This window comes from Colius striatus, chromosome 2 (genome assembly GCF_028858725.1).
Source record: "Colius striatus isolate bColStr4 chromosome 2, bColStr4.1.hap1, whole genome shotgun sequence".
Classification (NCBI taxonomy): Eukaryota; Metazoa; Chordata; class Aves; order Coliiformes; family Coliidae; genus Colius; species Colius striatus.
The window spans coordinates 45,375,134-45,401,223 of NC_084760.1; the positions used below are offsets into that span (position 1 = coordinate 45,375,134).

The 26,090-nt window shown below is 40.4% G+C and overlaps 1 protein-coding gene across 6 annotated transcripts in view; it reads left to right on the forward strand.

Moving 5' to 3' along the window:
- Positions 1–5,051: 5,051 nt before the first annotated feature.
- Positions 5,052–26,090, forward strand: part of KIF13B (kinesin family member 13B) — a 132,074-nt gene continuing 111,035 nt past the window's right edge. For 5 of the 6 annotated variants that reach the window (XM_061990138.1, XM_061990141.1, XM_061990140.1 and 2 more), the window contains exons 1-2: positions 5,052–5,169; positions 16,105–16,198. In XM_061990138.1, coding sequence (XP_061846122.1) covers positions 5,115–5,169; positions 16,105–16,198 — 149 coding nt within the window. In that variant the 5' untranslated portion in view covers positions 5,052–5,114. Of the gene's footprint in view, positions 5,170–16,104; positions 16,199–20,965; positions 21,025–26,090 lie in introns of those variants that run through there. The other variant, XM_061990143.1, reaches the window with a different exon arrangement.

Here is a 26,090-nt window from a genome sequence, read left to right on the forward strand (position 1 = left end):
GCAGTGTCTGGATCACTGGGACATGCCTTGAAGCTGTACAGCTTCTGGGGAGAGGGAAGATGAAGAAGACGATGTGTGGATGAGCAGGAGAGAAAAAAAAAAATGTGTCTTTTGCAGGCATCTGCTTTGCAGAAGTGAAGCAAGAACAACATGATTCAGCATATGAAGCTACAATGTATTCCAGCCTTTGAAGTCAAATCAGTTCAGCTCTCACCAATCATGTATCTGAGGAGTACTTGGAGATAAACCCTGCAAACATTACACAGCTCTGGATACGCATTCTTCAGAGTATCAGTGATTGTCACTTTGTTGGGTTTATTTTCTTCTTTTTCTAGGACTACAAGCTTGTCTTGCAACCCTTAAACAGACTCTCCTGCTAATTTTGCTTTTTTAAAGTGTTTTAGAGATTCTCCATTTATTTCCCAAAGACAGACAACCTAATTTCTTTTCAAACAAATGAAATCCAATGTCGAATCTTTATCTGAGGAAAGAAACGTTCAAATAAAATGGAACACAACTGGTAAAACGAGTTTCTTTGAAATATGCTGTATCAGCAAACCGAACAGCTGATAAGAATACTAAAGATGTTTAGTTCATGAGAAAATTCTCTTCAGGGGTCTCATCTTACCAGCACAAAAATTACTAATATTACCTGGCCTTGCACTGCTGCCAGAGATAGGAATTTCTATCAAAATCCCACTGTACAGGAGAAGCACCCCAGCTGAAACATAGCTATAAGCAATTTCTCTGCCATAAACAGGGCATGGATGGAGTTTATAGAAAGATCAGAGCCTGGCCATCAATTTGAGATTCCCTCTGGGTAATATAAGAAGGAATATTATGTCCTATAGTGCTGTGAAAAACTCACGACCAGAAATTTGAACTTTGGAATGATTTTTCAAAAGTGGGTGCTGTCTACAAGAGTTTATTTTGGGCTTTACGCTATTATAATCTGGTACTGCAAGAAGATTTCAAGACTTCCTTTTTTTGCCATAGGTACTGTTCACAGTGCAACCACACTCAAATATCTTTAGAAGTCTATCCCAAGATTAGTAAAATTCCCAGTTATGAATGACACTTAAAATAATAAATCCTTCAATTTTAGAAAGTTCCTATTAAAATAACAGGGGACAGAAATGCCTTGCTAAAGTTGATGTGGGTTTCCTGAACCTGTACAAGGTGTTGCATGAGATATTTAAGAAATGCCTTTTAAAAAAACCCCAAAACATACATTCTGATAACAAGCAGAATTTTGATACAAGTGATTTAGAGAAATTGATCTTCTGTTTTATCCAGATTTCTTGAGCTTTTCTTAGTACTGATTTCCCTTAGTGCTTTCTTTCTACAGTACAGTTGAAAGAAATTTATAATAAAATTCCTCTTCTGTCTTTTTTGCCTATAAGTGCCTATAGCTTTTCACTCCATGTTTATGTTTGTGTCTCCAGACTGATAAAATTAAGACAAAATTAGCATATCAGAATAAAACTAATTTCCCCAGGGATTGACCAAAACAAAAGTCTACAAAAGATACACAACAGCAACAGATCTTATGTTTTTAAATGTGTCATCAAATACTTTTGTGCTGAGGACCTGATCGCTGAAGATGCTAAAGAGCTGAAGGATACCACAAATGCTTCCCAGTCTCTGACTGGGACTGTCCCAATTGATACTCATGTTCTTGCAAAAGTGGACCACAGTGAGACTTAAGAGTTTGCATACAGCTAACTAAACACTGATAAGATCTTCTGGTTTAGTTTCCCAGTGCCTGAATAATTTATGGGCAGAAACGAAGCCTGCAGCAAATTCATAAGTGATCTGTCTCTTTTAACATGCAGTCTAAGAAATGAAAAAATTGATTTAAATTTCCTTGATTTGATATGTGTTATCGTTTGGAAGAAGATATCCAAAAGACTGTCATGCTTTTTGCCTTGTCCTGAGATATAATTCTACCTACATGATCTGAGATCTAAACCATTCATACCTTCATCTAGATAAAAACAAAACCGTTTTTTTCCATTGCTGTCTGGCAATAGGCACAGCTCAATCGTTGCAGTTATGCAGGACGTGTGAAATCGTTTTGACTTAGTTACTTCTAAACAAAATCAAATTTAGTTGCTTATTAAAAAAATGTGACAAAGGATATGATTTCTCTCTCCTCCACATAACTGCTTTAAGCCCTCCTATGTCCAGGTGGGTATTGCAATAACTGTGGCTCCTCAACCTGACAAAAATAGTGTTGGGTTCAGAAACCCGATAAATGAATGGGAGGGACAAGTAATGCCTCTCCCCCAAAGATGTTTTGTTAATTAAATTAGCATTTAAATAGCCAGAGCTAATCTGGGAAGTCAGCCCCTCATTACAGTAACTAGGAAGGGGGAAAAGAGCTGGAGACAATTCTCTACAAGACAGGGTTAAGTTGGCGTTTCACAAACTATTTGCCCAGCCTGTCCCTCCCAAGTGAAAGCTGCCACCCCCACCTCTTTCCTCCCAGCATAATTAGCATGTTCCAGTGCTGTGAATGGAAACAATATCCTCCCTCCAAACTGTGCCCCTCCAGGGAGATGCTTCCCACAGATTGTGAAACATTGAGCCAGGGAAAGGGCTTGTCGAGGAATTCACAGTGGGGTAATTACACTGAGGTAGCTTGTGCCAGTGCAAGAGAAGTTGCATTACTGTAATTCATTGCAGGAGGCAGAAGCTTGCATAAAGGACAAGTCCAGAGGCATGCCTGCAGAGATCCATGAGAAGTTATGCTCCCGTGCACATTCCCAGAGCCCTGATACATCCCGATACCAAAGGCAAGGACGGTTCTTTGAGTTCTAGGGATACTTCCATCTTTGAAGGAGTTTGCAGAAAGTAGCAACAATTCTATGTGAATCTAAATTCTCTTTGGAATTTGCAACTGAAGGAAGGCTAAAATGCTGATTTTTCAGACTGTAAATTAAATTCTTAATTCTGAGTAGATAACTGGAGCAGATCCTGCAAGAACTGTATGCCTGCATTTGTCCATGTATGTGGCACTTGAAACACACTTCTTTCTGAGAAATAAAAAGGTGCTCTTCAATCATTTCCCCAAAAGACTTTTTAATCTCTTTGTTATATGTAAAATTAAACAGTGATAACTAATATCAGAGGACACAATGCAGGAGGAAGGACTGGATGTATGCAGTATGCATATCTGGCAGATTTCACCCCATTTATTTAATTCAGGTTCAAGGTGATTCAACATGACATAAAAATAAACCCCACCTTCCACTTGCTGCTCGTCACGGCCAACTGTAAAGCGAGGATTATATTTATCTCCCATCACAAAGTACTTGGTTTCAGAAACCGTTGGTGTGGTTTGCTGAGGCCCCAGCTGGAAAATACCACAAGAAGTTTAAAGCCCGGTTTCATCTTGTAATTGGATCCTCAAGTTCACAAGTGCAAGAACCAACTGTGCAGGCTGAAAGCAGGATGTCCCCTCTCCCAAGAGGAAACCCTCCGCAGCACAGGGCTGCAGGACTGAACCACGGAGCATGACATGCTGAGGAGACCATGGTTTCTGTTGCTGCAGGCAAAAGTGGTTTGTTTCAAAGCTTCTGCCACCCGGCTTGTTGCTGACTTGCTGTTTTTCAGTTGTTCTTTTTTTTAAACTTCAAGACATCTTCTTAACACTCATGCTCACTCAGGATGCTTTGACACTCCTCTTAAGAACATGGACATTAATCCTAGTGTCACTTTAAATGCCAACTTAATATTCCTTTCCTCTCTGCTTTGACAAGATATTCTTTAGGTCAGTCAGGCATGAAATGATAGACATTGAGTGTAATTCAGAAAGTATTACCTTCTGAAATCGTATCACAAGGCCACTGGAAACGTGTTATTTATTTATTTTTATCATAAAACCTTTTTTGATGTTCAAGGGCCAAAGGATTACAATTCTGAGTTTGGTTTTTTTTTCCTCTGTCCTCTCTGAAATCTGACTTTTCAAAATAGCACAGAGAGAATCCTTGCTTCAAACTAAAATAGCAGCTGCAAGGGTTTTCAACCATGACCATTTAAATGAGATTATTTTTTTCTCTGCATGTTTGCATTATAGTTTCGTTCTCGGTCTTTGCGATCAGTAGCTGCTGTGGAGCAGTCGAGCTGTCTAATGGGGACAAACTGTAATGTTTTTCAAACTGACTCCAATTATTATTGCTGAGTTCTTTTAGTGAACCACCTTTGCTAAGCAAATGTCAACGGGCACATTAACAGTGGCGAATTGCCAGAGGTTGCTCTGTGAAGCCAGACCCAGTCATCACCTAAACCCATGGTCCATAGGCTGGGTTATGGTTCATGATATTCAATGTGATGTGATTTGTAACGGGCAGAAACCCCACCAACCAGCAAAGCAATGCTGCCTTGCTTCACTACACCCAGAGTAAATCTTGCAGTGACGTGTGGTTACTCCCAGAGTAAATCTCACGGTGAGAAGTGGCAGTGATGCTTGCACAAAATATCACAGTATTCCTCCCAGAGAACACCCTGGCACACAGAGGGGGAAACCAGGTGCAACGGAGTTCACTCGCAGCCACTCAGGGAATGAGTAGCAGTGATGCTTGCACAAAATATCACAGTATTCCTCCCAGAGAACACCCTGGCACACAGAGGGGGAAAGCAGGTGCAATGGAGTTCACTCACAGCCACTCAGGGAATGAGTAGCAGGACCTGGGGTGACACTGAGGCCCCTCTCGTCAGGACTCTGTTGTACAACACAACCCATAAGAGCCATTCCGGCTGTGTACACTCCCCTCCTCCCAACCCACCCCCCGCCCCCGAAATTCCTCTAGGCTGGAGGACTACATATCCCAGCATGCACGGCGTCCATTCCAGACGAGAGCTGCGGGCAGGACTACAGCTCCCGGCGTGCAGCTCACCGCGCCGCCCCTCCGTCGACGAGCCGCCGCGATGCACGCTGGGAGCTGTAGTTCGAGAGGACGTTGGTCACGCACGGTGCCTCCCACCCGCCGTCCCCGGTCTCACCCACTCCCCCCCCGCCCCGCCCCGCGCTCCTCCCCGCGCTGCCGGGTGTCCCTCCGTAGACGGAAGCCGAGGAGGGACGGGGGAGCCGGGGAGGTTGGAGCGGCGCGATGGGGGACTCCAAAGTGAAGGTGGCGGTGCGCGTCCGCCCCATGAACCGGCGAGGTGAGAGCTTCGTCCTTCAGCGACCCCGCGCTCCCTTTCCCGCCGCGGCGCCTGGCGGGGGGTGTGAGGGGAGCGGGCCTGCGGGGCAGCGCGGGGCGGGAGGCCGGGGGCGCCTTGTCCCCTCAGGTGTCTGTAGGCGCAGGTGTGAGCGCATCGATGTGTGCGACCGGGCGCGGGGCGTGTTTAGAGCTGTGTGTGTCTGTCGGGGGATGTGTATGTCTATATTTATTTATTAAGCAGGTACTAGGGAGGTTTGGGGGCGAAGTCGAGCTGCTCGCACGAAGCAAGTCCCTCTCCTGACATATTTTCCTAAACTCTCCCTGATTTATGGCTTTTTTTTCCTTTATTTTTTTCCCCCTCGTCCCTCGGGATTACAGCCCCCTCCGCACCTCTTGCACCTGCTTTACAACCGGGCTGTGCCCTGTTCTCTGCTGGGAGAGCTCTTCCTTCTTCCTGCTTTCTGAGAGTTTGGGGGAAAATGCCTCTCTTTCTGTATTTCTTCCTGTACTAATTCACCCCTCAGCTCTGTCACTCTTCTTACCCGTTGGTGACTGAGTGGTCCAGGGAGTTAACCAGATGACAGAGACGCTGTAAAGACAAAAGAAACAAAACCAAACAAGAAAACATGGGAGAAGAGACGTTAATTGATAAGAGAAGATCTATTTATTTATTTATTTAGTGTTCACGGTTTGCGTTTTTTACCCCTCAATGAAACTTGCCTAAGGGTTACGTTAATCAGACCGTGGTCTGGGCATCTGTTAAAGTGTTTATTACTTGTCTTAATTAGAAAAACTTGCTCTAGATGATGAGGAAGCAAGTATGAAAAGGCAACTTCAGCCAAAGAATGGGAAGGTGCAGAAGGCAAAAATCCAAGAATCATGTAGAGTGGCTTTTTTGTCCCGGTTCTCACAGAAGTATGCCAATGATTCCTTTTGGGGAAAAGGAGTCGAGTAAAGTCAGTTTAACAGCTGAAGCAAAGAGGGAGGAGAGGAAGCCCTTTATCTTCTCTGTGACCCGAAAAAACACAGCTCTTCAATTTCTTTCAATAAGTAAGAAAAAAAAGTTTCAAGTTTTATATATATAGTATTTCCATACATTTAAAAATAAAAGCAGAGAAATGTCATACTGAGTTCACAAAAACTGTCAAGTTCCATGTGCCAAAACAGAGGAGAACAAGTTGGTGTCCTTATAGTCAGGTGGGTTAGGGCAATCCAGGGTATTTTGACCAAAATCTGCATTTTATTAAACTTCAGGTAGCAGCTCTCAAAACTGAAGAGGAGTTCATCCTTGTGCAGAATTGCTTGGAAGAGACTGAGTGACAGAGTGGAGGAATTGGTGGGAGTTGGGATGGAAAGGAGCTGAAAGGTGGTGCCTTGTTTCAGTGATAGACATGGGCTTTCCTCTTGCTCATGTCCCTTTCCTGTCATAGGTCATTTCCTTGGCTGTGACCCATACATCTTCCAACTGTGTAGTGCTCTTCACCCCCTGGGATTATGCAATAATTCACATTGGAAAGGACCTCTGGAGGCCTCTAGCCCAACTCGCTGCTCAGAGAAGATCAAATTACATAAGGTTGCACAGGGCCTCATTTAGCTAGGTTTTAAATCTCTGAGGATGAATAATGCACCTCTCCCTCCCTGTTCAGCCCTGAATTTGTGCACACATAGTTGTTGTCTTCAAGCAGTTTCCTGCTAGGGACTGAGTTCTGCAGAAAATATGTGAGGAAAAAGTGATGGAAATAAAGGGGAAAAAATAATGGAAGATTATAGATTTAAAGCTCTACGTCTGTTTGAAGCTTCTGCCTTGTTGGGACTATCCTAACACTGAGCTGTGTGAATCTGGAAGACTAGGAGAGAGTGTGTCTTGTTATCAGAGCTATTTTATTCAGTATAAACTTACAGACTAGAGAGGATGACGATAGCTTGTGATGACTGTTAGGCTCATCCAGGAGTGAGGGACTTTAGAGTATCAGTCCTTGCTTTTTCATCAGAGAGAAGATGAAACCTCAAATGCCCCACTCTTTGCACGTAGCTTGCCAGCTGGGGTGTGCTTCCTCTTTGTCAGAACCACTTTGCAGCTATTAAGCATTGTTTTATTTTGTGAGTGATACCTAATCCATGTGAGTCTAGCCTAAAAAATCAATGTCTTTCTCTCCCTGAAACAAAATGTACTGGAATTGATTATATTTTTTGAGTGGATTATTTGTCACAGTCCAGTTGTTCTGGTCAGTTCTAAACAACTGATACCTCCCTGTAGTATTTCTGGTGTGCCTAGAATTTCTAGAAACAGTGCTATGAAGCCTAGTATTTTTCTTACCTCTTTAACATTAAATTTGAGAATCCATGTAACAGATTTTTCTCAAGAGTCATCCAGTTGTAAGACTTCTGTGGCTTTGCTTTTTTAATAAGCTTTGAGTCAAGAGGCAGCTTTTTTGGAAGCTCTCTAATATCTACTTTGTTCTAAGGAGTATTTGTTCGAAGTTCTGGGGCTTTGGACCTGAAGCAAGTATTTGTTTTCCTCAGGATCACGAGTAATATTCTTTCCTTCCCTCTGCACTGAAGGGCTTAAAGTTGCAAACCTGTCAGATAGTTAAAACTGTGGAAATTTGAGCTTTGAAATATTCTCAGTGTTTGCTTGTGGCGGTGGAGGTTGTCTTTAGTGTTTGAATTACGAATTTCTTAAGGCAAGGATTTATTAGGTTAATAAAAGTGGCATGTTTATTACTAATTTATACAGCTCATAAAAGTATAATAGGTTCCTTGCGTGCATGTTGATGGAAGTTCCATCTCAAATAGTTGGTTATTCGTGGTACTCGTGTTTCGAGGTATTGAGGGTCTCACTTCCTTCTCATCCCATTTATAGATGGCAATCAATAAACTAAGCTTCTAATACAAAGTATTAGCAGCATCCATAATTGTATTTGGATTTCTTGTTTGCTGGGTTGGTTTGGTTTTGCATCTAAGTTACTTTTTTTGCATCTTGCTTCAAATTAAATGCCAATCCGTGTGTGGATGCCATGCTTTTGTCAAACTGCTACTACATCAAACTACTTTCAGCATCACAGCTAAGGTTGTAGGCTCTGTTAGGTGGCAATTGTCACTTCTTTTTTTCTTTTTTTTTTTTTTTTATGCATACTTTCTACTTTGCAAACTGGGATAATAGAAGCACAGAATGGTAGTTGTTAGAAGAGACCTCTAGACATCATCCAGTCCAACCCCCTGCTAAAGCAGGTCCGCCTAGATCCGGTCACACAGGAACGTGTCCAGGCAGGTTTGGAAACCTCCAGAGGAGAATCCACACCCTCTCTGGGCAGCCTGGGCCAGGGTCCCCTCACTCTTGCCTTCTATTTTCTTTGTTTTGCCATTCCTGAAAACATTTCCTAGCACTCTGCTTTTTCAGAAGGGTTTTTAATAACAATAAGTTCTTTTGCTGTTATATTTTAACTTTGCAGTGCATTCCTCTTCACAAATCCTGTCAGTATGTGACTTCACTTAGCAGATATTCATTCTGTTTCAGGTAAATGCTGCACAAAGCTCAAGCCATACTATGAAACAAAGCAAAAGACAGCTGGAGGCTTTTTAATTAAGATTTGCCTTACTGAATATTTTGTTTTCAGGTGATGTTGGTGTACACACATCCCATAAGTACATTTAAGTCCTTGTGTTTCCCTGTACCTTTGATTCAATTCAGTGTAGTGTTAATTAAAATGGAACATCTTTTCTTGGTGCTAAAAGAATATGACTTATGCTCAAGGGTACAACCAGTCAAAACTACTGCTATTGTGTTGCTACATCTCACTTGGCTTAATACTTTTCTGTTTGAACAAAGAAGGCAGGAAACTTAACTGCAAAAAGAAAAAAATCAGTGTTTAGTGCTCGGAATGAATTTATTGAGGAGCAGTAGAAGTACTGGTGCTGACACAAGGGTGGGCAGGTGGATGTGCCACATTAGGCTTAAACTGTATGGGACCACAGCCTGAATTCTGGCAATGCTGACAGATTAAACTGTTTGTAGGGTTGTGGTGTAAAACCTATAGCTTCCTGTTTAGATAGCTAGATAGCCTGTAATATACCATCAATTGTCTATTACATTAATGTGTCTTTTCGTCCAGACTAGTTTCTACATTCAGACAGGGATCTTTCTGTGCCTTGATGACAAAGATTCTGTCTCCAGTGCTTGTAAGGAAGGAATTTCCTTCTATATTTGTGCAAGCTTCTGACCATCCTGTTAGGTGCTAAGTTTATGTTCTCCTGCTCTTTGCAGGAGGTTACATTTCCAGTCCCTTGAAATGGTTTGGGGGAGGAGGTGGGGTTGTTCCTGTGTTTTTGTTTGGTTGGTTTTTCCACTGGAGATTACAACAGAAGCAATTTATCTATAATTTGGAGTTTGTGCAAGCAGTCTTATAAGATTAATTATAGCATTAGAGTAAATGAAATGACACCTGTTTTATCCCGATGGCAATATGCAAAGCACAACCCTCTTCACCATTATCCTTGTCATAGGTGAGAGCAGGGCTTTTAATTCTACCTGGTGGTTGTTGAAAACCTATAAAATAGTGTTTACGGTATGAGCAGGATTAACCTGGAGATACCGTGACAAGTGGGTAAAGTATGTAAAGTTAGTGTTTCATCTTGCATTCCTCAGTGGGGCAATTGTATTTTAAAAGCTCCGATGAAGTTACAAGCTTACTCCCCACAGCCTGAGTCTATGGAGAGACTACCAGGCACTCCAATGTGGATGCCACATAGGCACACAATTCTTGTGTTAATGACATCTTTAGAGCTCGCCTAAAGTGCCCTATGAAATTACCTTGCTGCACTGGTTTCACCTTTGCTTGTTCTTCCTGAAATCAACAGAAGATCAGATACCTATGCTGTGAATAGTTCTGCCTTGGCTTTTGGATGGTTGATGGCAGAGCAAAGACTTTTGTAGCTGTTAACTCTGAAGCCCAAAACAAAGCAGCAGCCCAGAGGTATGTGTTGAACTTCCTCAGAGCTCCTCCCTGCATCGGAAAGTTACTAGACTGATGTATTTCGTTTCTGTGAGCTGACCAGCATGTGCAGCAGCAAAACTGACTGTAAGGTTAATGTCTTATCTACATAGAGCACCTTTATGAAAGCCACGTGTCAAGCTCCTTTCTTCCAGAAAAAAATGAAACATAGAAAATAGAATATTTTTTTTTAACCATTTGGGCAATAGTGTGCTCATGGGTTTGAGTTGACTTACACCTCATCATCAAGATTAGAAAGTATTGTGTGCTCTTCCAGATGCTCTCATATATATTTAAAGATCTTTAATTACTGCAAACTGAAAATGTCATGAATTATATTTACGCAGCTTGTATATATAGCAGAGAAGCTTGAAAGATGCCTGTGTAGACTTAAGGGACAAGTCAAATTACTGTATTTTTGTTAAGAATGCATAATGTACTACCTCTTCTCATTAATACCTTAAAAGTGCTATTACACTAAGGTTGGGAATTTTTTTTTCATTTAAGGTCTCAGCACTGTTATAGAGTCACAGAATGGTGGAGGTTGAAAAGAACCTCCAGAGCTCATCCAGCCCAACTCCCTGCTAAATCAGGTTCCCCTCAATCAAGGGGCACAGAAACATATCCAGGCAGGTTTGGAAACCTCCCAAGAAGGTGACTCCACACCCTCCCTGGGCAGCGTGTGCCAGGCTCCCTCACCCTCACAATGAAGTAGTTTTGACTTGTGTGGAACTTTTTGTCTTCCAGCTTTTGTCCATTACCCCTAGTCCTATCATTGGACACTACAGAAAAAAAAGTGTCACCCTATCCTCATTTAGATGTAAGATATTTTCCCACTCTCTCCTATAGTCAGTTAATTTTTCCCTTATTTGTGTTGGCTCCTACATAGCAAAGGGCAAAGAGAACAATCAGTCTAAGGCAACAAATATTGGCAGGGAGACTTGAATACCTGTTGTGTTTGAACTTGCTTCCAGTTTTCCTTTTAAAATAAAAACAAAAAAACAAACAACTGCCTTTTCAGTTGGCATTTGCTTAATAAACTTTTAAACATATGTAAGTTACTTTTTAAACATTTCTCAGTGTTATTTCCATTATACCAAGAAAGGTACAAGAAAGCAACTGTAATTTCTTAGTGAATGCAGTTGAAGGCTCAGGCCACAACATTCCAATTCTAACCTTCAAGGGAATGTTAATCTCCTGAAAATCTACTGGCAATTTAAAACATAAAATTTCTGTTGTCTCAGTCTTTAAAGGAGCTTAGTTTGAGCTTTTGTATTTGGGGCCAATTTTGGATTATGAGCTTAGTACATGCACTTTAAACCTTTCACATTTTGGTTTTTTTATAGTTCAGTGAGCTTTTCTGAAACTCTACAAAAGCAGCCATGCTGGTTTCCAGTGACACTATTGAGCTCAATGCCCTGTCCCCAAGGGATCCTTAGGTGCAGCAGCCCTAAGCATGGTAGTGAGACCAGGAGGAACTGGCCACAAATTTTATTCAATTTGTATTATAATGTAAGCTCACATCTCTGTTTCAGTGGGGTTTGGGATCAAATGGTATTTGAAAGGTCTGAAAAACTGTCAGCCATTGGAAACTAATTTCTTACATTGAAATCTGATAGGAAATATATGTGGGAATAAAGGCTCTTAATGAGTCGGGAAATGCTTTCCCTTGAATATCTTATACAATGTGAAAAAATAGAATCTTTAAAGAGGAAAATATGGAAGATCAAATAAGTTGTAACAGACCTTTCAGCTACCATGGCAGTTACACTGAAAGCCATTAGGAAGCTATGGCACCAACTAGTTTAATAAACTACAGAGAAACTTATTTACTGTAGCACCTTTTATTTTAAGATTCTTTCAAACTGCCTTGTAAAAGCTACCTAGTAGGATAATTTTGTTTGTTTCTGAGGTACAGTAACCTTAAAAGTGGCATAACTTTTTAGGGTGCTGGCTGAAAAACCTCCAGCATCACTGCCAGGCAGCTCAGATATTTTTGTTGTGCAGCTGGGTTTGATTCTGTTCCCTACTAGAGTGAGTGTGTTGGGTACATCATTATCCAACCAGCGTTGGCATTAGTTGCAGCTAATCTGTGAAGACATTTCCCAAAGCAATCCATAAACCAAGGGAAAGATTTCCCAGAATTGAAAATGTCATATTTTCCAAAATACATATCCTCTCCTCTTCCTTTGGGTTCCACATACACTATCTCAGCCTCAAACCTGTTTAGTACATTTAAAAGTTGCAGCTTTGCTAGTTTTTCCTAACACTGTTGTGAAAAATCTGTGATGCTAAGTTTATGATTACCAGAAGTGTAACTGCTGTTACAGAGGGAGTGTAAACTGCTACCTCTTGTTTGGATTCAATAGCACCTGCTGAATCCACCACTGTGTATGATGGTATGCTGCTTCTGGTTTGGTTTCTCCTGCTCTCTATTGCTTACTGAGTTTTCCACCCTGTTTGAAACACACCGAGTTTCTAAGCTGGTGAAAAAGCCCAAAGTATATATGGATGGTGTGAAATCTTTTTTGGAAAATACCTAAGGCTTTTATCAAAGGCATGGTGATTTAGTAGTTACATGAGTGTGGTTTCAGCTGAGATCTGCACTGCTTGAATCCCAGGTTTTATTGTCTTTGAAAGCTCTTGTGAGGAGTTGAAAAATTGAGGGAAACGAGGAGAATGGCCTCATTCAAGCCTCACCTTCAAGTTACACAAGTAAAATAAGTCACCAGAGAGACTCTATAAGTAGCTTGGATGCAGGTGGCTTAACAATTATTCTTGCAGTCAGGCCAGCTTTGCTTAACATTGCTGCAGCTCTGAAATGTAAATATGGAGAAGTGACTAAGATACATGTTACCCTTTTATTATGGACATCACAGCTCTCTTACTTTGAAGCTATGAAAGAGGCTTTCATTCCCTGCAATAAATGTTTCTTGAGATGTTGAGAGTTTGAGTTTTAATTTTTCGAAAAGCAATTAGCTGATTAGTTTCTTGATTTGATGAAGCAAATGAGTAGTTGATTGTGTTTGCTTGGTAATGACTGAAGTTAGAAGCAGGTTAGCAATAACAATAGGTGAGATTTTAAACCTTGAGCTACCAGGTTTGTGATAAATCTCTAAATTTTGACAGTGAGACACTTGTCATCTTTTAATTTATGCTGCTGTTGCCTGAAAAAACAGCTGTGTAGTTGAAGGAAATAATAATACCGAGCCTTGACAAATCAGTCCTTACTACAAGATGAACTAATCAGTGTTCTTGGATGTGCATGCTTACCATTCTGTCTTGGATCCTAGTTTTTTGCATGTTGTTCAGAGGCAGCAGGTGCACAGCTTATTTAGGAGACACTGAAACTAGTAAAAGTAAGGGTGGAGTCCATGTGTGATCCTATCCAAAAGAGCAGGAAGATAATTTGTCTATAAGGCTAATCTGCTTTAATAATATTTAAAATGAGTAAGGTGAAAACTATGATGATATAATTTTTAGTAGTAGCTGATATAAAGATCATCTCTCAACCTACCAGAAGCACTAAAGAAATCAGTCAAAGAACATGCTTTATAATGGTACCAGAATTTGTAGAAAGTTTGTGATGCGCTATTAAAACAGAATTTTAAACTACTTCTTCAGCCAAAAGGATTGCTGCAGTGCAAGTCTTTTGCCAGGGTAACTGGGATAAGCAGTCTTAAGGCTGTGTGGATACATAACCCAGCTTAAAGACTAAATAGAACTGTTTCTTAGGAGTTTATTTCGTGGGACACTACAAGCTGATGTAGCATTTCATCTCTCACTCTTCTGCCTTCTCTCTTACCCGTTGTACAGGTCTACCCGTTTGTTCTTTGGGCTTTGTTCTTCAGAGCTTTCACTGGGCTGCTGAAACCTTCTGTATTACCTGAATACATCCATGTTTCACGTTGGGTAGTTTTCAGCTGTTGAAGTAACTTAAAGTAACTTACAGAGGAGTTTGACGAGCATGGTAGTGATGAAGGGTGAGCAACCGGCACAGGTTTGAAGGACTGAAAGCCTCCTGTTTGGCAATAGATGTTAGGTTGGCTCCCCTTCTGAAACCTTGATGTCCCCTGTCTGCAGAATGCCTGGGTGAAGGTGATCTTTGTGGTGGTGATCATCAAACAAGATGTGTTGTATGTGACAAATTGGCTTTGAATCTTTCATCTTTTCCTGTGAGAACATGTGACTTTAAGGAACTCTCATATATTGCCTGTGGGCTCTTAAAGGTATTTCGCAAAGAGAAGTTGAACAAATACTAGCAAGACTTTTGAGTTCCCTGGGCAGTCCATGGATGCAAAACCTGCCATCAAGATTTACTCTCAAGAGACAGATTAAAAAATGTGGTGGAGATCATACTGCTTATATGCAGCATGCACATACCATTTGCTCTGCATAATGGAGATAGCATCTAAAAACCTTCTTCAGTAGTTGTAGAAAAGCAGGTCATCGCAATGCAGAATGTTAATCACCAACCAGCACACCAAGATAAAGTGGCTTGTTGGATATGGGATGTATGAAGAACATCATTTTATCTAAGGGAGCAGGTATCACATGTTAATGATAGGTAAATTGGCTTTCAGGGTGTGGAGAGAAACAAGAATAAACACTAGCTTCTGAAACTTGTCTGTGTCTTCCTTCTGCAAAAGCACAGTTTAATAACAGAAGAGTAGTTTTGTTCAGGATTTCAGTTTCATGTTGCTGCCTGCTGTGACCAGTATTCTTGAGCTTCGGCTTTCTTGTTCTGTTTCAAGCAGCAAAAGGCTTTCAAAAAATGTCAGTGGAAGAAACGTCCTTTTACTGTATTATTTAAAGGTAGCAAGAAGTCTGCAAGGTGCTGTGCCATAATTAAGATCCATGGTCTTTGCCTGAGAGATTTTCAGTTGGAGTTTATAAGGTGCTGTAAGGTGAAAGAGCAAGTACAGGTGACAGAAGGAAAGAGCAGAGATGAAGGAGGATGAGGACTGTGATTAACATGATTAGACAGGAGCATATTTTGGTGATTCAGCTGAGGTGCTGAACCCTGTCTGGAGATTATTCACTGTAGCCCCTCGTCATCGCAGTGTGTGAGGGCGTTGCAGGGTGCCTGCTGGGTGTGATTAGTGTGTCATGTTTATAGGTATCGGTGCTTTCCAGGTTCAGCATTGGAGCATAAGAACATGGGACCGGGCTTGGTTATGTCAGGCCCGAAGGTCTGTAGGCAGTGACTCTGATTTGCAAGTGGCTGTGTGCTTTTTTTAATATCTCACTCCATTTGTCATTGGGTGGGTACTTTGGACGAGTGTCAGTGTTATCTGAAGCTTTTATTTTGTTTTCCCCGCCTCTGCGGCTTAGAATTCCCGTACATTCCAAATATCCTGATTACTCATAGTATGTATTCCATTGCTCAGCGATGAGCAGGGCTTTCCAGCTGACTGGGAGCCTGTGGGGAAGAAGCAGCCCTTTTCTACACGCTTGCACCTAAATTATTTTAGATGGGACTTGAATTTCTCCAAGCAGGTGCCCCAGGACTGACAGCTGGCATAGCATGCTGCAGTGTATCGCAACTGTGGCCAGGGAAAATGTGCTGCAGATGGTAGGGGCAGCTTTCCCTCTGAGCATGTGAGGCATTGAGAGCACATTAAGAAGAGCTGTCAAAGTGGTACCATGTCTAATGGTTCTTTCCCCAGAAAAAATTTCATCGTGCCTCGTATATGCTGATTGTCCTTCAGAAAAACCTCAGTGCTCTTTTTTGTTTTGAAAAGAGTGCATACTTTAAAGCTGGACAGGATCCATCCCATCAGAATATCTCCAGAAGTGGAATTTGGCAATAGTCCTGTTTCTATTCTGTAGCTGATGGGTGGCTGTCAGACTGCATGAATAAATTTGGTGTCTGGAGGAAGTAATGGTGTGTATAATCCTAGTGCTTTAGGAGCAGCACTTGACACTTTCTCATTTCTTTGTAGAGCTTGATCTGCATACAAAATGTGTGGTGGATGTGGATGCAAACAAGGTTATTCTTCATCCTGTAAACACCAACCTTTCAAAAGGAGATGCCAGGTAAGATTTTTGAATTAGGAAGGTCAGGTTTCATCAATTACAAGTGTGAGGCTAACAACCAGGAAATGTAGCCCTTGATAGAGGGCTTTCGGTTTAAAAAATAATATATACTCTTTCTGCAACGTAATTGCCATCATCTATAATAAAATAAAGCTGATTATTTTACCATGCTGGGAAGATGTTTTGAAAACCTACTGCTTACTGTATTTGCTTCCTGTTCTAAACAATGTGTGAGCAATTAATGGGTGTGTGAACTGTTTCATTTCTTCTTATATGCTATTATGGAACAAGAACAATTTAAATCCACAAAATCATTTGAGCGGGGCACGGTTTGTCATTTTGGAATGAAATTTTCACAACTATTTTCTCTTAGTGAGCTTGTGTGGATTGTGTAAGAAAAGGAGTGGGGACATGCTGGAGAGGTGTAGCTCTAGGGAGTGTCTTGAGAGTGGGGCATTACATGAACCAAAAATACTTGGAAAGTTGGTTAAGGATAGGGGCCAATTTATGTTGGAAGTGGCATCAATTTGTTATTGTGAAGCTGAAGATTCCTGTAATAATTAATAAGGGTTAAGGTTGTGACTGCTTAATTTACTGCTTGTTTGCAAGGGGAGGAAATGAAAAAAACATATGCATGAAACAAAATATCAGGTGCAGGAAAAGGTAGAACCTGTTATTGGACGTCTACAGTCAGTCATGATCTGTTTTCTGGAATCAAAAAATGGTGACAGAAATGAGAAAAATAGGCAGTAAAAACATAGAGAAGCTGGTCCGTTTGTCTGTGGTAATTTCAACTGCTCGAACCCAAGTGGTAGTAAACAGAAAAGCAGAGCTTCAGGTGCAATATGTACTTTCTGTTGTCATCAGCTGAAAGACCTTTTACAGACAGCGGGACTAGAGCTATAATAAGTTACTTAAACTGTGTAAGGCTGTGTGTGGTGCGGTGTTTTTGTTTGTATCAATATCTACCTCCTCCAGAAACACGTATTGTTTAGCTGCCAAATACCTATGTTGATTTGAGCCTTTAAAACGGAGCATTTAAAAATGACAGGAAATGGAGTTTCTCAGAAGCCCAGTCAGCCAGAGCTCTCCTAAGGATGTTATTCATGGTTTCTCTAAAACATGGCAACCCTTAATTTATGTTTAGAAAATGTTCATACGCAGCCATGAGAGAATGCATCATGCAAATCGTGCCTCCTGGCAAGGGAGGAATCAGTTGGCATTTGCGTTGATGTCCCAGACAAGATGGTGAGCCTTGTGTGAGAAACCAGAGGGCCAGACGGAAGAATACTTCATTTGCATTTTCACAAATACCCATTGCTAATCTAAGCAGGAAGCATAGTAAATTTATAGGGAGTGATTTAACAGAAGAGGGAAAATTGGAGGCCCATTAACTGCACTAAAGGTTTGCCTGCAAACAGTGAGACAAAATATCTCAAAAACATAGTGGGAGTAGTAGGATTTAGAAAGAACCCTGTTCCATCTAGCATGTAATACCCTTGAGAGAGACGGCCACTAAATTGTCTTTTTAATTACTCCCTCAGAGGAATTTTAAATATCAAGGAAAAGGTTAGTTTTAGTTACAGTTTTTCTAAATTTGGGAGTTAATTTACACTCAGGTTCTGCCTCTGTTTCCAAATTCACCATCGTCAGCTTTGCCTTTTGCTATAAAATCATTCATTTTGATGTCATACTTGTCTAGTGTCTGAAGCAAGCTGAAGGAATCCTGGCAAGCCTAGAGTGTTTTTAATTAAACAGAAAAGTAAATAATATTGCAAATATACTCTTCAGATGCTTGCAAAGCAGGAAAAGTTCGAAATCTTAAGTTTGAAACTCTCTGCTGCATTTCTTAAGATGCCAGGGTCAGTTCAGGAACTCAGAATTTTAGAAACACAAAAGTGTGCTGTCACATCCACTCTTGTCATGACTCAGCCATGCTCTGGCAGGGAGTGACATTTGGAAAAACAACCAGTGACTTTTGGAAATATGCATGTTTTCCCACTTACATCCTTTCTGGTAGAAACCAAGTCTAGGAGATGGGTAGGGGTAAATAAATTATTTAATGGCTGAATTAACCTGTGTCACGGTTACACATATTTGTCCTGTTACCCCAAGGTGGTCCTCAGTGGGCCAGAGATCTACATAAAACCTCTGCCAGTCAGATCAGTTAAAATGGCAAATACCTGACATATTGTATTCAGTTGTCTCTGGGTTAAAGAGGAGAAGCAGGCTTTGGAGTTCCTAACTGATACACCCATCTCTCCTCCTGATTTCCCATAGGACCTGGCAATGAATGTGTACAGAAAGAGTCGGAAATGTCCACTGTCTTTATGGATTTCATGTTTAGATAGATAGACAACTTGAGGTGTGTGAGAATTGACTTGCAGAGATAGCAAACTGTGTTGGTGTAATTGCCATTTAAATGTTTTCCTGTCTTCAGAAAAAGAGATTCTCTAGCTGTTTGAAATTTTGTATTAAAAACTGAGGAATGTTTTGAAAATCCAGGTGGTAACTGATTGACCTCACTTTCTGCTGCATCTGCAAACTGAATACATTATTTACACATTTATTTCAGAGACTTGAGTATTTAATAAATGCTCTCAAAAAAAAAGAAATCTTTCTTCCTACGTGACCTACTCTAGGTGGTCCTGCTCTAGCAGGGAGAGTTGCACTAGATGATCTTTCAAGGTCCCTTCCAAACATTTTTAGATTCTGTGTGATTCATGGAATCATAGAATCGTAGGATGGTTTGGGTTGGAAAAGACCTTAAAGATCATCTCATTCCAACTGCTTGCCATGGGTAGGGACATCTTCCACCAGACCAGGCTGCTCCAAGCCCCATCCAGCCTGCCCTTGAACACTGACAGGGATGGAACAGCCACAGCCTCTCTGAGCAACCCGTGTCAGGGCCTCACCACCCTCACAGCTTGGAAGAACCTCTTCCCAAGATCTAATCTCCCTCCTTTCAGTCTAGAGCCATTACTCCCTTGTCCTGTCACTCTAGGCCCTCTCAGGCTTTCTTGTCAGACTCTTTAGAGACTGGAAGTTGCTCCCGAGACTTCTTGTCTGCCGAACGAACACCCCCAACTCTCTCAGTCTGTCTCCACAGCAGAGGGACCACAACTCTCTGACCATCTTTGTGCCTTCCTCTAGACCGGCTACTGTTATTTTGTTATGTCCTTCTTATGTTTGGGACCGCAGAGCTGATCACGATATTCCAGGTGGGTTCTAACAAAAGCAGAGCAGAGGAGCAGAATTCCTTCCCTCAACCTATTGGTAGCGCTGCTTTGGATTCAGACCAGGACAGGGTTGAAGCCCAGAAGGGGCTGCAAGCTCACATTGCTGGTTCATATTCTGATTTTCGTCTACCAACACCTCAAAGTCCTCCTCCTCAGGGCTGCTCTCATTCTCTTTTCAGCCCAGCATGTATTTGTGCTTGGAATTGCTCCAACTCATGTGCTGGACCTTGCCCTTGACCTTGTTGAACTTCAAGAGGTTTTCACAGGCCCACCTCCTAAGCCTTTCCAGGTCCCTCTGAATGCCATCTCTTCCCTTCCCACTGCACCACACAGCTTGATGTTGTCAACAAATTTGTTGAAGATGCACTCAAACTCACTACCCATGCCACTGACAAAGACATTAAACATAAGGCAACAATTTTCATACGACATCAAGAATCTAGCATTGTGCCATTAGCTACTCCTTAACCAAGAAATGACCCTTCCTGAGAGAGAGAAATGAACTAGTTATTTTATTGAGCAATCCTTAATAGTTCTGTGCAGGTTTCAGTAATCTGATCACATACAAAAGATCAATTTTAAAGTCTTATCTGATGGCCTCCAGGCTAGGTCAGCTTTGTTACTAGCCCTTGAGCTATGAGAGGGTGGGTTTGGTTCAGTGGAGATTTCTCAAATTAGAATGAAAATGATACCGTGTGGAAATGGTCAACTATTTCTTCAGTTGCTTTCCTAAAATTATTTACTACAAAGCCTTGAGACACAAATTTGTCACAAATTTCCCCAAATGACCTCTTTAAATCAAAATCTCCCCTCTGAAGGATGTGTGAACCCCCAGGGATTTGCTGTAAAGGAATAGTATCATTAGCATGACTTGTTGACTTTTTTTGTTTGCCATATGTAGTTGAGTCTTCCCTCTGTTGCAAAGGTCAAGGCTAAAGTTCCTTTATCAACACGGGATTTACTGTGTGCTGTGAAGATTACTCACAGTGTTTTTACTTGGTGGTTAGGGTTTGAAAGAGGGTGTGAACTCATTTCATTGAAGTGAATAGATAAGTCCTAGGCAACAATTGGACTGTTTATAGGAATTAATTGTTGGAAAACCTCCAAATAGACTCCTGATTTCTGTAGGTTCCTTTATAGCTTTTTTTTTTTACTATCAATTTGTTTGTGCTATCATTTTAGATTTCCAAAACAAGAGTTATTAAAAAAACTTTGAAAATGTTTATTTTGGAAAGGTCAGACAAAGGAGTTCTATTATATACTGTAGATGTAACTGTAATTGATGTGCCAACTGATACAGGCTCAAGGATCAGTTGTGTATTAATCTGGCGCAGGCCTACGAATGAGCCACGACATTTGTAAAACAAGGCATTTATTAAATCTGCCCAACAAACCACCACCTCTGATCCTTTTTATGAAAAAGAGAATATGCTTAAAAATAAAAGGAGTGTCAACTTCTGTGCACTCTTGTCCGAGATTGTGGTTTTTAGATGCTTTCTCTCTCTCTTTTTTTTTTTTTTTTTTACAGAAAAGAGATTCCAAGGAATCAAACTGACTCAAGCTGACAGTTATGTGTGTTAAATCATGGTAAATTTTACCTTTTCAGCTATTGTAATAATTTTATAATTAGTGCTTTCAATATCTTTCAATAATTGAATATCTTTCTAAATATTTTTCAGTGTTTTGCTTTTAAGATACCTATTCCTGGATGTAAACACATTTACTTGTGCATATCCAGACAGACAACCTTTTATTCATGAAGTCATGATACTTAAACTCAATTTGATGATTTTCTGAAACTGAGAAGGGGCAGACTATTATCTTTAAGACTTGAGGATTTTTGTAGCCTTTCAATACTTGAGCTTGATGATTTCTCCTTTGATAAGGAACTGGATGAAGCCCAAGTATGTTTTACTTTTGTATAAGATTCTCCTGCCTTTCCAATTGTCATTTTTTTTCTGAGACAACAGCTCTGTTGTGGAGATAAGGAATTTTGGTCTATTTTCCGTGTTATTGAAACAAGGTCACCTTTCAGAGCTGTAGGTAAATGACCTTGGTGTGGCTTCTAATAATAATGCTTTCAAATATTATTTTCTTCCATAATAAATGTGAAGACTATTGAGAGAATAAAACCAATACTCACAGTATTTAGTGAAAAATAAGTAAGTGTGTAATAAATTGCTGGTTTCAGATGAGTGATAGACTTTAGGCAGCCTTTGAGTTGAAATAAACATCTCAGCATGTGAAAACTTTCCATAGCTTTTCCCGGGACTGAAGTTTGGGATTTCTTCTTCTTGTAAAGCTGAAGAACCTTTTAATCCTTTTGAAGAGTAATGAAGATTAAAACCAAGATAGAATGCTGTCAAAGGTTTAGCTATTGAAAAAATGGAACTGGAATACACTTACTGGAGTCTGAAGGACTAAGTAACGTTAGTTCATTCATTTGGAAGGGTTAAGTGTGAAGTGGATGAATGGTAAAAAATGCATTCAACTTCTAAGTTTATTTTTTTAATAGTAGGATTGTAAAAAATTGCTGGGAATTAAGACATATCTGTTGAGCCAAGTCTTGTATTCTACTTGAACATGAAAGTTCACAAAATGCCTAGATGCTATGTTAAATAACAGGTGAAGCACCCCGAGCTTTTACCACGCTCAATGTATTTAGAACTAAATGTGGTCTTATCAGATGCTGTTTTCGCCTGTTTTTAGTTACTGAAAACCAAAATATAGAGTTTGTGCAAACCTAAGCAAACTCCCTCTGCCTGCTGTCCTGCTTGGCACAGCTTTAGCAGTTATACAATATTTGGTCTGCAGAGAGCACAGGCTATGATGCTTGTGTGACTCCAGAACTTTCCTTAAAGCTGGCTAAAAGCTGAAAATAAGTCACAACTTACCTCTTGCTTGTGTGGAGTATTAGAGATCTCCCACTCTCTTGATAAAAATGGAAAATGGCAACCTTAGTGTAGCTGATTGTGTGATATGCCTGAATGGCGAGGTGGTACAACTTGTGCATAAATCAATTTCTTTTGCAAATATGCTAGAGTGTGTGTTAGTTGGGGAAAAATGCACATTAACCAGTGAAAACTTGCATTTACCAATTATAAATAACTTCTTTGTGATGTGAAGAAATATGTATATAACTTGTACAGTTCACGAAAATATTTGTGGGATGGTAGACAAAAATCCCAATTAGAAGAATATTTAACAAAAATTGAAAATATCATGATCCTTTTTATCTAGGTTCTGGTATGTTTCAGTTTTTGCACAATTAATCATTCTCCTCATATCTTCCAGACAGGCAGCCAAGATGCCTAGATAGAAAATGCTGATGTGATTATATAGGTGTCTGTTTATATAAATATGAACTGGAAAAACTGACTGGTAAGAGTAACCAGGAAGACTTTGGCTTTTAGAAATAACATGGACTAGCCAGGAGCATGTAGGGGTACACACTTCACTTTTTATACCTTAGGAAAGAACGTGCTTGAATAGAAAATGAGGACAATGCACAAAGACAATGCTTTGTATGAAATTAATCTGCAAAACGTCTTGCCTCAAGAAAACAGTGAGAGGCAATTACTGGTATATAGTCATGGAAAAATGCAGATATCTTCTTGAAATACACCAGGATTGTGCCTGATGTGGTAAGAACCACTTGAAGAGCTGCCTCATCTTAGGCAATGTTTTAAGTGGATATCCCCAGTTGTTCACAAATTGTGTTTGGAAATGTCAGCTGTTGGACACAGAAATTGAATATTGAGCTTGGTGGACCATTTGCGTGATGTGGTACAGTTACTATTTGACAGCAAAGCAATTTAAAGGAGGAAATACTGTTGTCTTTGAAGATGGGTGAAAATTAATTTCATTGCATGTGCCTTTGCTTCTTTCCTGGCATTGTATTAATTCCTGCTGTGTTAAACTGCTAGAAATAGAAACAATTCAGATTGGGATGCGAGTGTGTTAATCAACACTGGCTGCATAGTTGGCAGCATTACTTCCTTACAGTAAGGGAGAATAGCTTGCAATGTGGTTAAGGATTCAGACCCATACAAAATTCTTAACTGAGAATGAAATTTCTGGGTTAGATGTTAGTTCAGCGTTGTCTTACAGTGAACAGATTTACACAATGTTTCATAATGAAGAAATGTTCCAGGAAGTTGTGAGGGGGAGGGAAAGAGGGTGTTTGTATTCTTGAGACTGATAGCTGACATCCAGGGAAGACTGCCACTCTCAACATCCATACTGATGTTTGTTTTGTGGGCACAAAACAGCTCACAGGAAATTCATGTTTGCAAAAACAGTGCTATGAGATTTTCCTGTATTGCTGAATGTGCCTGTACAGCTCTGTTGCATCTCTGTATACAACTCTCACTTCAAGCATGCCTTTGTTCTGTAAAATGATAATTGTTTCTGATGAGCTCCCTCGAGTATGTGTTGCTGCTTTTTATTGATCAGGTTACTGAACAGCATAAATAAGTTAGAAGAGGGGTGAAAAAATAAGCCTCACCTAAAATGGACTGAGTCATTTAAATGCTTGAATGAGATTATGGCAAAACCATGGCCTTTTCAGTTTAGGGTTTATTTCATAGGAAGTCATATTAAACCTATATTATGGAGCACGCTCTGAACATGTGAATTAAAGCTAGTCTGCATCCAGCTGCCAGTCATCTATGATTGACTGAAGAACTGCTTCTGATGTAAAAAAAAAAAAGTCTAAATACTTCTGATGAGTTGCTGCAGTGCCTAGAAATAATTTTATTTCTTAAAAGTTTGAAGGTCATCTCTTTGTCCTGGTAAGATCTTAAGTCATATAAAAGTTGGGACAGACAAAGGATGGAGACACTGTCTTGCGGACAGCAGGGCTGGCACACAAGGCTCTCTTACTGTACACCTCCTGAGTCTTTGCTTGCATGAGTGAAGGATTGTATTCACAAGGAGGTGAATGCTTGCTATATAAAATACCAATCGTGTGTAAAATTGAGAAGTTGGAGTTCTGCAAGGAGAGAAGGGAGCTGCTGCACTTCAAATTGTGCTTTTGAGGAAGTGTATTTGCTACAGCTCACGTGCTTTAACTTGAATAAAAACGAAAATGCAAGACAAACACCTCCATAAATTCTTGTCACAGACAAAAAAAAAAAAAAAGGTGAAGAAAACTCTAAACTGTGCTTGTGTGTGGCAATGTGCTTGCAAAAGTCCTGTATCCTATTCTGATTTGCTTAAGAAAATAAAATGGTGAGACTGTTAGCATTCTTATTTACAGACAATTTCATAGAATCACACGGTTTGGGAGGGACCTTTAAAGATCATCTAGTCCAACCCCCCCTGCAGAAGCAGGTTCACCTAGATCAGGTCGCATAGGAACATGTCCAGGTGGGTCTTGAAGACCTCCAAGGAGGGAGATTCCACAAACCCTCTGGGCAGCCTGTGCCAGGGCTCCCTCACCCGAACAGTGAAATAGTTTTTTCGTATATTTAAATGGAACTTTTTATGTTTCAACTTCATCCCACTACCCCTTGTCCTTCCCACCAGTTGGGTCACACCTCTTTATTTCTGCCTTTTTTATGTCTAACATAGCTATAGCAAATCAGGAATATCTGTTATTTATCATTTCTGCACCCATCTTGTCAGCGAAAACCACTTTTAATACAAGCTATACCCTCTTGAGGTGAGAACTGAGTGGTCACACCATGACTAGGAATAATCTTTGACCACCTTCTATTTCTTAGTCAAACATGAAAGGAGACATTTTTAGTCTCATTGCTGATTGACCAAATTAACCTCCTGTATTTTAGGGAAAGAGTAAAGGTTATAAATGAAGAACTAATTTGGTTCGCATATCATGTGATCTGAAGTATAACCTTAAATTTGTGTTTCATGGATTCCTAACTTGTGTTAGTTTTTCCTTCTTAAAACCTAGTAAGTTTGCAAAGTACCTACAGCCTTAATTCTTCACTAAATTGAAGGCTTTTAATAGACTGTAATTGAGCAGCAGGTCCTGGAGAACTCTTAACATTGTTGACCTGATTGCAGACAGTGTTTGGAGGATGGTGGTGATAGTTGCCAAGCAGCCTGTCCTTCGTGCAAACTTCTCTGAAGCTGGCAAAGGCTTCTGATTCTGAGTTATCTAAGGAGTGGACTTTAGCTGTAAATAGAAAGTATCTGTAGTCCCTTCCCCCTGCAAAGCGGTATCTGCAGAGTTTGTTGTTTTTTTAAAAAAAGCAAACAAACAAACCCACACCACAGAACAAAAATAAATCCCCAACCCCCTGTTTGTGGTGTATTGGAGCTGTAAGAATGAACATGTTAAATATTTGAGTGGAATGTAGCTTTTATTTAAATCTCTGTAGCAATTTTGAGAGAACTATCAACAGTTTTGGTTTTAAAGCTAGACTATATCTGAAGCTTGGAATATCAGGCCATTGAAGCTTCAAGGAGACTGTGATGTATTAATTGTTTCCTTGACTTGTTAAAACCGTAGGCAAATCCATTTGCTTTAAGATGAGTCGGTTAGAATTTGGCTCAGTGTCAGTATTTTTCTCGACTTCGGATTCAATGGAACTAGGATATGACCTAGTGTTTTCCAGTTTAGGCAATGGCTTGTTTGACTTTGCTGCAATGTAGATTTATCTCTTGTGAAAATACTTTGAAAATGC